A 13,579-nucleotide genomic window follows, 5' to 3' on the forward strand; every position below is an offset into this window, starting at 1 on the left:
TGACCTAGCTTCTCATCTTCAACCTTGCTCATACCCACCACCCACCCACCCATTCAGGAAGACAAGCCCAGGTGGACCAGGTGGGGGTGGGGCAGAGCCCAGGCTCCAGGGTGCCTGGCCTTTCCCTGAGCTGGGCTCCAACCAAAGCACATAATGAAAGCTGACATTACATCAAACACAATAAGGAGTTTCGGTTGATGAAGATCATTCCTGAACACACAAACCCATTAAACTGAGGGGAAAAAAATATCAATTCAACACACTCGCAGGCGAAAAGAAAATGTGATTTGTTATCTAAAAGGGGGTTATAAACACAGCTCTGATGCTCTTTCCCTTCATAATGAAAACAGGCGGGCGCAGTGGGAGGACTGCAGATTACAACCTGGGGCTTCTCTCGGCAACTTTTTAGGCAAACCTTTTTCAAGGACAGGAAAGGGCACTGGTCGGGGGCTGGTCACTCTGAGCCCTTTCAGGCTGTGACTGGGGCCCCCCTGCACCTGGATCACCCCCAAGAACCCAGGTACTAACTTGGGCCACTTCTCCAGCTGCTGCAGTGCCTGTTTCTCTGTTTGTCCTGCTGCTTTATGGTCTCAGCAGATCAGGTATTAGTGGCATCAGGATAAAGGGGAAACATCATATAGATATCCCACCCCACCAAGAGATTACAGGTGAGGCTCAGAGATCTGTATGCTCTCCCTGCCCAGGGCTTGGATGCATGTAGGGAGGACTCCTCCCACCTCTTCTGCTTTGATGAGCATCATGCCATGATCCTTCCTTGGCAGAGAAGAACACGGCAGAGTAGTAGGCAAGGTCACACAGGGAAATGCACTGTAAGCACAGCTGGGACTGCTATGCTTGATGTGATAGGGATCTGGGGGTGTGGCAGGAGGGGTCCTGGGAAAGGCTTTATCTGCCTTGGTCTGTACCTGAATGGTCACATTAGTGACTCCCTTTCTGGAATTTGCAACAAGGAAGAAGTGCTTGTTCCTTAATGAATGAATGCAAGGGCCTTGGCAAAAGGTCCCTGGGTTCAAATTCTGACTGGGACACGTGTGAGCTCTGAGCAGTGAATAAAGAGGTGAAGCGAGGTCCCAGCCTGTAGGCTTGTCCTAGTAGCCCCATGAAGACTCTCAGGAGTCACCCCATCTCACCTCTGAGGTGCTGTGTTAAATCATGCAGCCTCTATGAGGTCTCCATTTCCCATTATTTCTAAGTCAGGATGATGATGCCTCCTTTGAGGGTGCAAAGAGGACCAGGAACTGCAGTGATGGGTCCCTCTAGGGAGCATGGCTGACCCTACCCACAGAGGCCCCTTGTGCCACTCCACAGCCCACAGGAGGGACTGAGTGTATAAAGACCCCTGAATGGGGTGAAACTGGTGTCCTTAATGTCTGAGGTCCACACTGCTGATACCCACCTGTTAACTGATACTTTAGGGGTCATTCTGCTCAAACTAGGCAAGGAGCGGGGGAATCACCCCCACCCCCAGATCACACACAACTCCCCAACATGAACCTGTGTATATAGATGACAGGTAAGGGTTGGGCTGGGTGTACATGTGAGTATATGACACATTTGAGCAGGAGCTGAGCCCAAGCAGGCATGAGGGGTGTTGGCAGTTGCGGTACAAGGGAAAAAGAGCCTGGGACAGGTGGGGGAATAGCAATTGTCATCAGGTTTGGTGCTCTGGAAGGTGGCTGCCAAGGCTGGCCAGACATGATTCCTGCCTGCCCACCAGCCTCCAGTGCAGGGCTCAGACCGGCCACCCGGCTGCCCCAGTGAGGACACTTGGTTTTCCTGCTCTGGCCCACTGCCAGCTCAGTCCAGCCAAGAGGACTATTTTCTGAGAGAGCAGTCTGTTGCTAACATGGTAGGAAGGTAGACAGTGGGCCCTATTGTAGGTCAGACCCCCAGGCTGGGGAGGCCACCTGTCCTATCCAGTCAACTCTTCCGGCCTGGCCCTGCCATCACAGCCTTCCATGTAGATTCCCCATGACTTCCCTGCACAGGGCTGTGTCATCCCCATCAGACCCCCCAGGGCAGGGCAGTTATTTTCATTTGACTCCCAGAGAATGGTTTCATGGTAGGTTCTGGTGTTGGCGCTTAGGCCCTGGGGCCAGTGGCCTCTCCTCCCTCCCTATTCATACCCTGGCCTAGCAGTTCTCTGGAGTGGGGGAGGTTAAGTGGCACACACTGCTGGCATAGTGTGGCACTGGCACCAGGCATGGTCCAGCAGGTGGCCCATCTTCATCTTCCCTAAGTGTTATGGGTACTAGAGCACCTGCTGCCTGTCTGAGGGACCATGGGATGTGCTGCTTGTTAATTAGGACCACAATTTCTTCTTGTCCAAGGCTGGCCAGGCTATAGGTTCCTTGCCCCTACCATGGCCAGATGTGTGGGGTCATGGCCTTGGACTAGGGAGGAGTATAGTACATTTTAGGTTCAGACATTGTCCCCTTGATCTCAGCTCAGCTCTGATCCTGAAGACTCCAGTACCCACTAAGTCTCTCACTGGAGTCAATGGGTTGTGTGTATGCTGATGTATTACACCATTATTATCTGCTCCTCAGAAATCTGCATGTAGATCTGCTGTGTGTTATTGACACAGGAAAGGCCACTGTATTGATTGTGGAGTGAATTGTATAGTGAATTTCAGTCTGGCTCCATGAACAGAGCATTCCTTCTGCCAAGAACTGCATATCCTCCTCATCTCAGAGGTAAGAAACCATTCCGAGTCAATGTGTCAGTCCAATACCTGGTGGAGGACAAAGACAACATGGACAGGTGGTAGATGGTACTGTGTCAGGTCCAACTGCTCCTGTCCTGGAGGAGCTATGAGTGGGGCAGACAGGTGAGCCTAGTGAGACCCTGGTCTGTGTACTACACTGGGTACCATTATGATGGAGGCTGCAAAGCGGGGAGACTGTGGGCAGTAGGGCCAATCCTAAGGCTTGGGATGGAAAGGAAGGACCTAGGCTTTGCCCTTTGCAGTAGGGGTGAGAGCATCCTAGAGAAAGCCTGGCTTGGGGAAAGGGCCTATCCTTGAGGTAGGGACTGTGGCACAGGCCAGGTATCTCTCCTGAGTGCAAGGGAGGAACATGGTTCTTTGCCTGTCACTTCCTAAAGGTTATTGGGGAGGATGTGGTTTCAGGGGTGGGTGGTGTACCTGTAAGGGGCAGAGCATCATTCCTTCTCCAGCCTCAGACCATGCATCCCCTGGGTGGGTAGCTTCTGCCTGCAGTCTTTTGCTAGTGCTCCTTGGCAGCCTGGACTCTGCTGGTTGGCCCGTCGGCTAATGGGCCTACATTAGCACTAATGCTTTGCAGTCTGGGCAGGCATGGCAGCTTCAGGGCTTTCTGAGAACAGCAGTGACCCTGAAGCTGGGGTAGGAAAGGCATGACTAGAGCCCCGCCACCTGAGTATCTCTGGGAGAGACAGACTGGCAGGCACACTGATGGACTATGGGGGGAGGGTTGGGGAACATTAGGCAAACAAGATCCTGCTAGTCTTGTGGTCAGTGTTGCCTGTGGTCATACCTTGAACTGTGACACCTCTGGTCAAGCTGGGGGTGGGTATCCAGAGCCCACTCTTGCCTCATCTCAGGATAGAAGCAACCAGGGTCCAAGGGTGGCTATGGCAAAAGATGCATCATGCCATCATCGACATGGCACCTCTATAGCCTGGTGACTTCACTTGTCATGGCTGAGCTGATAGTACCAATGCGAGCCAGATCTTTGCCAAATGGGGACAATGAAGCCCTTGCTATGAAAGTGAGTCTTCGAACAGCATCTCTCAGCACCCCTGGGTGTCCCTGGGCCCTGCTCCTCCTTCCTGATAGGCCTCCTTGGTGTCCACACTGGCCTGGAATAAGCTGTTCTTGTCTCAGGGAGTGGCTGAAATGCAGGGGCCAAGGGTCTGGCAGGACAACATTGGGAAATTTTGGGTTTTCTGCAGAATCAAAAAGAGAAAATGTTTTTGGGGCCATGGTAGCCTTTTTGTCCCCATTTAGGACCTGGACTGGGAAGGAGAGAAAGTCAGGCAGAGGGCAGGTCTCTTCATTCCCTATTCCCTAACTTCTGTGCTTGCTCCACATGTCTGTCTGTGAAGGAGGGGAAAAATCCAATGGTCAGGAACAAAGGAGGAACTGAGCATCTGAGGGGTCCTAGATGCCTAGAGAACAGAGGGCCTGATTGGCTGGGAAGAGAAAGTAGCTTTACGAGGAAGGGACAGATGAGCTGGGCTCCAGGAGGAATGGAGGGCCTTCTAGGCAGAGATCAGCAAAGGCCCAGGACCAGGAAGGGGCCTGAAGCAAACTGTTCAGTGTGGTGGGACACAAGAGGAAGGGAATGGGGAGCAAGGCTGGTGAGGGAGGCAGGAGCTGCCAGATTCTTGGGCCTTGGTCAGGCTCAGGGGTGGCTCTTGCAGGTGGAGTTATCACACAGGGGTTATCTGGAGGTGATGGCTTGGTATGAGTGATGAGTGAGACCCAATGACTGCTGCCATGCACATTTCTGATCAAAGGGCTAAGGAAAGCATGGGGCCCAGTAATAGAGAGGAAGAAGAGGGTCAGTCCTAAGGCTCCTGGGGAGGGGATTGGTTTAGGTAGTCACTAGCTCATTTGTTTATCTTAAAAAATTATCTGGGACTAGGGGGTGTAGCTCAGTGGTAGAGTGCTTGCCTAGCATGCATGAGGCCATGGATCTGATTCCCATCCTTGGTCATCTGTTGTGCCCAACCCCATGTGAACTCCAAGGACAGCACTTGGCACCTACCAGACAACAAAGGAGGAAAGCCACTGGGTGGGCAAGGTAGAGTAGGCTCAGGGTGGCCTGGGGGGATGGGGAACAAGGAGTAGGTTTAGGGGCCTCAATCATAGGCATGAGACCCCTGGTGCCCAATAGCCAACTATGAATCTCTGCCACCAACAGGTAATCTCAGTTCTAAGCATACTGCCCATTTTCTCATTAGCTAAGTAGGGATAATAGCAGGACCTCACCCCTGGAGCAGATGGGCCTGGATGTGCCTGGCCCACTCTACCCTCCTTACTGGTTCCTGGGTCCCAGGGGCGGATCTTAGTGCCACCCCACTCTGCCCCTCCCTATGTTTAGCAAGGAGACCACCAGAAGGCATAGCCCAGAAATGGTCTAATCTCTAAGGGTTCCATCACTCCTGGCACTGAGGTTTCTCTGAGGTTTCCCTAACACTGGTCTGACATAAAGGGGACAGGTGTGTTCAGTCCCAGTCATGAATTGGTTGCCAAGATTGCCCTTTCCCTTCCTGCACCCTCTGCTCCCAATGCCTCTCATTTCACTCCAAGGAATCTGAGCCCTTTCTGAGGTCTCATGGTGGATGGAGAGGCTTTTGTGACTGACAGCTTGGTTCCCTGAGCCTAGTCTAAGGGCCTCCTGGGAGGAAGGCTGCTTTTCAGGGTGGGGAAGGGAATACACATACCACCTTCTGGCACCTTTCCCAGGTTACCTACTGCTTTTAAATCTTGGATGAGTCCTGAGGTCAAAGGATCTCTTTGACTTAGGGACTCTCTAAGAACTGGGGCACCTTCTTTTGGGAGCGCTATTTTGGAGCAGCCTGTCTACTCATGGGATGTCCAATGACTCCTCTGGAGTGACATGGGAGCTCATATCTGTCTGCATGGTCCAGAACTTAGGGGGAGCCTGGGATTTTTTGATAAAAGCTTTCAGTTCTACTTCATAATCCCTAAATGCCCCTCCAGTGTGTCTGGGCAGCACTCTCCCTGCTCCCTGGACTTCACCTTCACCTTACTGGGAGTAGTGTACCCTAGGTGTTGGAGAGGATGCTGTGGTTCTTACCTTGATGTTGTCTTGCCAGCGGTGGGCTTTCTGGAAGTTCTCTGCAGCATCTGCCAGTCTCTGAGGGACAGAGTACAGGGAGGTCAGAGGCTGAGATAGGCTGCCTGCCCCATGCCCACCCCAAAGCCTTCTCCATTCCCAACACTCCCTGGGGCCAGTCCAGCTCAGGGCTTCCTTTTCTTTCTTTCTTTCTTTCTTTCTTTTTTAAAAAGTATTTTGTTTTAGTTGTAGGAAGACACAATATCTTTATTTTTTATTTTATGTGGTCCTGAGAATTGAACCCAGGGCCTCACATGTGCTAGGCAAGTGCTCTACCACTGAGCCACAATCCCAGCCCTCAGGCCTTCCTTTTCTCTCATTCCACCAGATACTCAGAGGTTCCTTAGCCCAGCTGGCTGTAAGGGCATCTCTCTGGCCACTGCTGGCTTCTATAGGAGAGGGGAGGCTTGCGCAGCATGCCCAGAGTAGCTTCTCAGTGAGAGACTGTTCTTCAGCCCAGCAGTGTCTTCTGCCCAGAGAATGGCAGGAGCATTCAGGCCTGGGGAAGCCTGAGTGGCACATCATACTGCCTACAAATGAGGGTCAGTCTCTCCAGTTGGTTGAACCCCAACAAGTGACAGTGCCTCACACATGCCCAGGCCCATAGCCCACTTCTGCCCACCCAGGCCCACTGGCCTTCTTTCAGGCTCCCTGAGCCCCTTCCCACGGGGTGTCAAGCCCTCTAAACATGAAGCCTATCCTCTGTGCTGGTTCCAGTGTTTTTTGCCAGTGACACTTATACCTGTCAGCAAAGTACTTCTGAGAGCATAGCTGTGTGCCAGTGTGTGCCATACCTGTCATTGGCCATGCTTAGTTCCAGACTATGCTGATGTGTGGAGATGTGGCAGACACAGTCATGTGTCTCACAGATTAGTTTGGAGACCCTGATACAAACAGGCAGAACCACTAGGGCAGGAGTAGCTAGGAGCAGGAGGCTCAGTGCTAGGGGAACTCAGAACATCAGGAAGGCTTGTACAGAAGGCACAAGGACCTGGCTGCCCTCTGGGCCTGAGCTGGGATACCATGGATCCTGTCCCTCAGAAATTCTTGAGGCTCCCAAGGATGGAACTGAGTCTGGCCCTCTGGGGCCTTTTGTAGAGCTGAGTTCAGTAATGTCCTGTTAGTCCTAAAGACAGTCAATACCATGAACTGGCCACCCACCACATGCCCACCATCCTGCAGCCATGACACATGTGCATCTGTTACTATTTACTATGTGCCTGACATGCCATTATGGCTCCTCTTCAGATGAGGATACCAAAGCATGGAATAGCCAGCAGCCTGCCTAGGGCCACACAGAGAGCCTGGATCAGGCTGTGGCCCTTGGCCAGCTCTCAACATCACATCCACCTTGCTCAGTCCATGACCAAGGTACAAAGGCCACCCCCGGAGGGGCCCACCATGTCCAATGAGGCTGGTCCCTCAAACCACCCCACCCATCCTCTAGGTGGAGTGCAGTCTTGGCTCCAGCAATCCTCAGAAGGCCCCGGTCCTATGCTATTCAAGACACCTCATCCCCATCCATCAATTCAGGCCTGATGTGGCACGTGGGCCCCAGAGAGAGGATCTAATAAAGCCTGACAGCTGCCTGTTAGGAGAAAACGGGAGACCAGCTTTTTCTTCTTTGAAGCATTGAACAGCAGGGCAGCAGGGAGTGCAGAAGCCCCATGTGGAACTAAGGCCATCACTCTCCAGGAGCAAGAAGTCACCCCTGGCAGTGTGAGGGGTTCCCCCTTCTGCTGGGCCTGGCTCCCTCCCTTCCTCAGGTGAAGAGCATTGAATGGTGGGAAGGCTATTAGGCTGGGGTCTGGGGACAGGTTAAGAAAGTGCTTCTTGGAGTCAAAGTCCCTCACCTCACAATGCTCAGCCTCTCCTGGTCTCAACCTCCCTCTCCTATCCTCTTTCCACCCTTTACTGCAGGACCTGCTGTGGTGGGACTCACATTGTCCTCTGACCCCCTAACCCAGTCTCATATCTTTGGACTTCAGAGGCCACAGGCCTCACATATCTTGCCTCCAATCCTGCCACCCACCCCAAACTCCTGGACGTTCCCCTGGGATGACTCTCAATGCATCTAAACTGCAACTTCCTCCTCTTGGAACAGGCCATCCACCTGGGAACCTCTGCCTCCTACCTCCTACTTCTGACATCATCAAACCACCTATTGTTCACCCATTGGCTCAGACTCTGTCCTGCACCAGGAACCTGTGTCCTCTCTTGTCCTTCCGCATCTATTCCCTGCTCAACCCCTGAAGCCTCATCTCAGAATGTAGATCTGATTGTGTGGCTGTCCCCTGTCCCCACTTACTACTCTGTTTATAAAAGGCAATGCTTCCTTGAGGTCCTGTAGGGCTCATCTGTGTCTGACTCCTATCTTTCATTTCTATCCTGGGACTTCCTCTTGGCCTTAATAAAAAATACTCCCCAGACCCCAATTTCCAGTGATGGATGAGGCCCCCAATTCACAAGCCTGTAGTGTCCTTCTATGGATGACATTACTGTGTAGCATGAATAGTTGACAATACTTATTACTACTACTAACTGAACGCCTACTATGTACCAGTACCAAGCTCAGCACTTTGCCTGGAAGATCTGTAAAGCATGAGGAGGCATCCCCTGAAGATGCACTCAAGGGGTGACCCTTGAGCAATCATTGTGTCCCCTCTATCCTTACTCAGTGGCCCATTACCTTCCCAGGGACCCAGATCTACCTCAGAGTGGGCCTGGAACCCACCTAAGGATCTGTGGAGGCTGCTGCCCTTCATAAGGGATGAAGTTGGGTCAGAGTGGGTCAGGTTCTTGCCATAGAAAAGTCACAGGGTAGATGGGGTTTTAGACACCAAATTGACACTAGTGTAAATCACCAAAGTGGACCACTGTCCTGAGGAATGATCTCTTTTCTCTACATCCACCCCTGGCCAGGGGGTGCCAGCTTCTTTACTCTCTCAGGGTGAGAGTCAAAGTCTCCAAAACATGTGGGCCACAGGCCACAGGCCCCTCTGCCTCTAAAACCTAGCAGACAAGGTGAGGGAGCCCCAGAGAGGAAGGGCCCCAGCCCCCAGCCTCCTTGAGCTCTTGGAGTCCCATGGGCTCAAAGGCCTGGGTCGGCCCGCTGACTCGTGAATAACGGAGTCGCAATAGCCACAGCAAAAGGATTACTTTTAATCCTCAGTAACGATCAAGCCATTATTATTTTTTCGGTGTTACAGATCAATCAGTCCATCCCCGGGCGCTGGACGTGTGGAAACTGCTAAACAGGCAGGCTTGGTGGTGTGGGAGGAAGGGCCAGGCAGCTGGTTGGGGTGGAGGGGGCAGACTACAATTATACAAGGTCCCATCAGGCTGATCAGAGGTGAGAGGACCTGGACCACCCACAGTATGCACCAGGGGCCCTGAGTAGGGATCATAGCCTGGAGCCCTGGCCTGGGTTCAAAGTGGCTTCTTCAAGCAGTGGCTTCACCTCTCCAGCCTTCACTATTCTGTAAATTGGAGATTGTAACTGCATCCACTCAGAGGGTGGGTAGGTTTTTGGCAATTTCCTTCTTTCAATGTCTACAGCTGCCTTTAGGCAGCCTATCTGTCCACTGGGGTTTCTCTTGTGGACTTTTGCTCTCCTCTAGGCCTTCCTCTCTTACCTGTTCTTTTTGCCTGGTCAGCACTTTCAGACTGGGCCACTGATACATACTGTGTCATCCTTTCTGAAAACTTCCTTTTGCCCTTGTGCATCTCATGGGTTCCCCCTCCCCTGTGTCAGGCAGGGCATGTCCTCAGGCAGGACCTTTCTGAGTTTAGCCCCACCTGTCTGGCTCAGGCTGGGGACTCAAAGCCTTGGGTTCCTATATGGGTTTCTCATAGAGCCAGGTCTGTTCAGGACTGGCTGGGAGGCCATGCTTATGCTGACTCAAGGTTCATCCTGCTAGCACTTCCCTCCCATCTCTCTTGGGGCCTCCTGATGGGCCTGGGTAGGCAGGATAGGAAAAGAAACAGACCCAGAGGTGAGGGGAGAATATACCAGGATGCCCTGCACAGCAGGGGTCAAACTGGAGTCACAGCTTGCTCTTATCTCTGGGGTGCCTGATTTTGTCTGGGAAAGATGTACACCATTCCTAGCCCTGACCCTGAGTGCTGGTTTTCCTGGAAATCTCTGCTTAGACTCTTGAGTTCTGCTCTTAGAGTCACCTGTAATCCCTGGTCTTCTTGCTACCAGGCTCCTGTACATGCTGACTTCTCCCTATCCACTCTCATCCAGACTTCTCTAGCCTGGTTCACTCTCTCATCTTTGAAAACTCCAGAACCTCTGCCAGGATTCCACCTGTCCTCATCACAGCACTCCAGGAAGCCTCTGTGTCTATCTTCCCCTCCAACTCTGAGTTTGGTGGGGATAGGTTGTAGCAGTTCTCAAGTTTTCAGTAACCTGGCCATGGCATCCAGTAGGTGTACAATGAAAGTTTGCTAAATGAAGGTCAGGACATCTCTTGCACCGGTGTAGAGGCCTCTGTTGAGTCTGGCAGGTGTGTGACCCAGGTGTGTGTCTCTTTTCCTCAGCACTTCTTGAGGAGTGAGGAGCTACTACTATGAAGTCACTGATGGTGCCTTGCCTGTCCTGCAATGCCATCCCCACCCCCATCTTGGTCACAGCATTGGAGGGAACTGCAGTAGGCTTACAGCCAAGTCCATCATGATAACAGCGGGCATTTCAGAGGCAATTATCAGAGAGTTTCACTTAACAATCAATTTCCCTCAGCTCCGCGAACTGTTCTTACAAGAAAAGGCAAGAAAAAAGAGGACTGGCAGTAAGCTGGGCTGGGGACAATACTCCCCTGGGATTGGCCCCTCCATCAGTACCTTCAAATTTCACTAAGTTAAACATCCTTAGCTTTGGAAAGCTGAGACAGACAACATGAGATAAGGGCACCCCTCAGAGGCTAACACCTGGAGGGTAAGGACTCTGCATGCTGGAAGGGGATGGGCTAGAAGGTTGGGGCCTAGAGCCTCAGGAATGCCATGCTCTTAGACAGCCTGCTCCTCCTGCCAGACTGGGTGCCCCACTTCTCCTCATCCTCGTTCCTTCCCCCTCGCCGGAGGCCCCTTTTCCCATGGTTGGTGCCCAAGGGCCTGAGGAGCAACTGCCCATCAAATAGGACTTGTTCGGGCTGGGGAGATAGCTCAGTCGGTAGAGTGCTTGCCTTGTAAGCACAAGGCCCTGGGTTCGATCCCCAGCACTGCAAAAAAAATTAAAAAATAAAATAAAATAGGACTTGTTCAACTACACAGCCCAGAGGAAAAGATAAAAGAGTTTTTTGGACTTAATTGTAGCTACTCCTGCTTCCAAGAGGATATGAGTGGCTTAGAATAAAAGGCCCTGAACCCTTGGGGTGCAGGATGTTGAGATCTGGAGCATTGGTGACTGAGCCAGGCAGAAACTCTGATGGATGGGGTGCTCTGAGGAGGAGGCCGGGGGCAGCAAGCCCAGAGCAGAATGCTAGTACCACATAGATGCCCTGAGAACACTGCCAGAAGGCTGGGAGGGAGATAACAATGACAGTCTAACACAGACATGGCTCCAGCACCTATCCTAAGCCAAAGATTACCAACTGGTGCAGGTAACTCAACGCTAGGCGAAGGACTACAAGACACCTAAGAAGTGGGTTTTTTTTTTTTTTTTGCAACTGAGGGAGTGAGGCTTAGAGAAGTAGTGCCACTGCCCCAGGCCTCTAGTGAGGACATGGTACAGGGGCCTTTCCCAGGTCTGCCTGCTGCCAAAGACAGCAATGTTGGAGAGTGAAAATCTTAGGGAGGGAGTTGGTCTGGCCAGCTGGGGTTTGGTTGGTTGCGCTCAGCTGCCCTTCACTCCCCAGTAACAGTTCCTTTGCCCTTCTCCCAAGAGAGGGGATCAGGAATTGGCCTTTCAGATGCTGCCCCAAGCCCACTCCTCAACCTTGGTCTCACTGGGTCCAGATCCCAGAGGAGGAGGTACCCAGCAGCTCCTGCCCAGCCCAGCCCTCCCACACTGCCACCTACTCTCTTCCCTAACAGTGGGTTCTGTATTAGCTCTATATTGTGCACTGATAGATACTAAATACAGATTTCCAATTTCCAGAGCTGTTATGGTCTAATGAGTAAATAATATACATATTTAAAACTGTCTAAAAACATATCTGCATAATTAAAATATCTGCATAATAACGAAGCAAGATGCAGCTCAGCAAGGAAGAAGCAGGAGCCCCAGGGCTGACAATAGGGGCAGGAAAGCGGCAGGGTTGGGAGGGTACTGGCCTGTTGGTGTCTCCTTCTTATAGCCTTGGCCTTGAATGGGCATTGGTGTGTCCATCCACAGCCTGCTCCATGCAAGTACATCAGTAGTCAGGGAGCAGGAGAATCTTAGCTTGGTTCCATCCCTGCACAACCTGTGGTCTGGGAGCAGAGCATGTACTGACAGATAATGCCTGCTACATGAGCAATGGTCACCTCAGTGGTTCTGAATGCTGCCATCCACAGCACACGATGTGCTCAAGAGTTTTATGGGCACCATGACCTTCTAAGGGCAGGTCCTGTCCCAATCTCCCATTCTGCTGAGTTCTGAGGGATGAGAGAAATGACTCAGGATGGGGAGAGTGGGATGGCCAGGATCCAAGATTACGCCTTGTAGGTGATGAGACCCACTGTGGCTTTGCCTTCCTGAGGTGCAGGGTATGCATTCAGCCTTGCCTCTCCTGTGAGGCCCCTTTCTTCACTCCCTGCTGCATCTGTACTGGATGTGCTTGGCTCCCATATGCATCTTCACATACCACCTTTTCCACATTAACCCAGCTTAGAGATAAAACCTCAACCAGAACAAAGAAAAACATTCCAGTCCCAGACCAAGATTCTAGCAACCAAAAAACCCCAAGGGAAATAACAAACAGTTCTAGCACAAAGGGTGCCTGAGGGAAGGCCCTCACTTAAGGCCCTTGCTGTTGTTGGAAGTGACAGGCTCCCTGACCTTTTCTCTCACCAGTCACACATGCTCTCCCTGAGTAGATATAAAAAAAAAAAATTAGTAAAATGTATTTCTTTTCTTAAAAAAAAAAAAAAAGGTCAGAACACATGTGGCAGGGAAAAACTCACTGGAGTTGTCTCCCTCTATAGTGGAACAGCCACCACCTCTACACCCCTGGGCCTGGGCTTGCTTGCTCCCTGTGGATAGCACAGGCTTGGCTGTTGATTCCTTGGTGCTGCCTGGAAGGACAGCCTGTGTTTTGGTTTTCCAGGAAAAATATGAAGAAGTGAGGTTAGTCTGTAATGGAGATGGAGAAGTGTTATGGTTCAGATGTGGTGTTCCCTAAAAGTTATGTGTGAGACAATGCAAGAAGTTTTTGGGGAGAAATGATTGGGCTTTTCCTTATCCTAGTCAGTGAATTAAGCCCTGATGTAATTAACTGGCCTCTGTGGTTAACTGGAGGCAGGTGGGATGTGGCTGGAGGAAGTGGTTCATTGGGGGCAGGGCTATGGGGCACATATTTTGTATCTGGAGAGCAGAGTCCTCTAACCTTGCTGGTACCCCTGTTTGAACCCTGGCATGAAACCCATACATTTCTGCAGGTGAATCAGTCCCTGATGAGACAGATGGAATTTCCCATAATTTTGTCAGTTTTCCTCCCTTTGAATTATGATCCAGTATAATTCATTAAAACTTCTCTCATCCTTTAAACAGTCACACAGATATGATCAAG

General features: G+C 51.6%; 1 protein-coding gene across 4 annotated transcripts in view; it reads right to left on the minus strand.

The window, feature by feature from the left end:
• Window positions 1-13,579, minus strand: part of CACNA2D2 (calcium voltage-gated channel auxiliary subunit alpha2delta 2) — a 137,913-nt gene that overhangs the window by 28,294 nt on the left and 96,040 nt on the right. For all 4 annotated transcript variants that reach the window (XM_079155464.1, XM_079155463.1, XM_079155462.1 and 1 more), the window contains exon 4: window positions 5,829-5,888. In XM_079155464.1, coding sequence (XP_079011590.1) covers window positions 5,829-5,888 — 60 coding nt within the window. The remainder of the gene's footprint in view (window positions 1-5,828; window positions 5,889-13,579) is intronic.

This window comes from Sciurus vulgaris (genome assembly GCF_902686455.1).
Source record: "Sciurus vulgaris genome assembly, chromosome: 10".
NCBI classification, from domain to species: domain Eukaryota; kingdom Metazoa; phylum Chordata; class Mammalia; order Rodentia; family Sciuridae; genus Sciurus; species Sciurus vulgaris.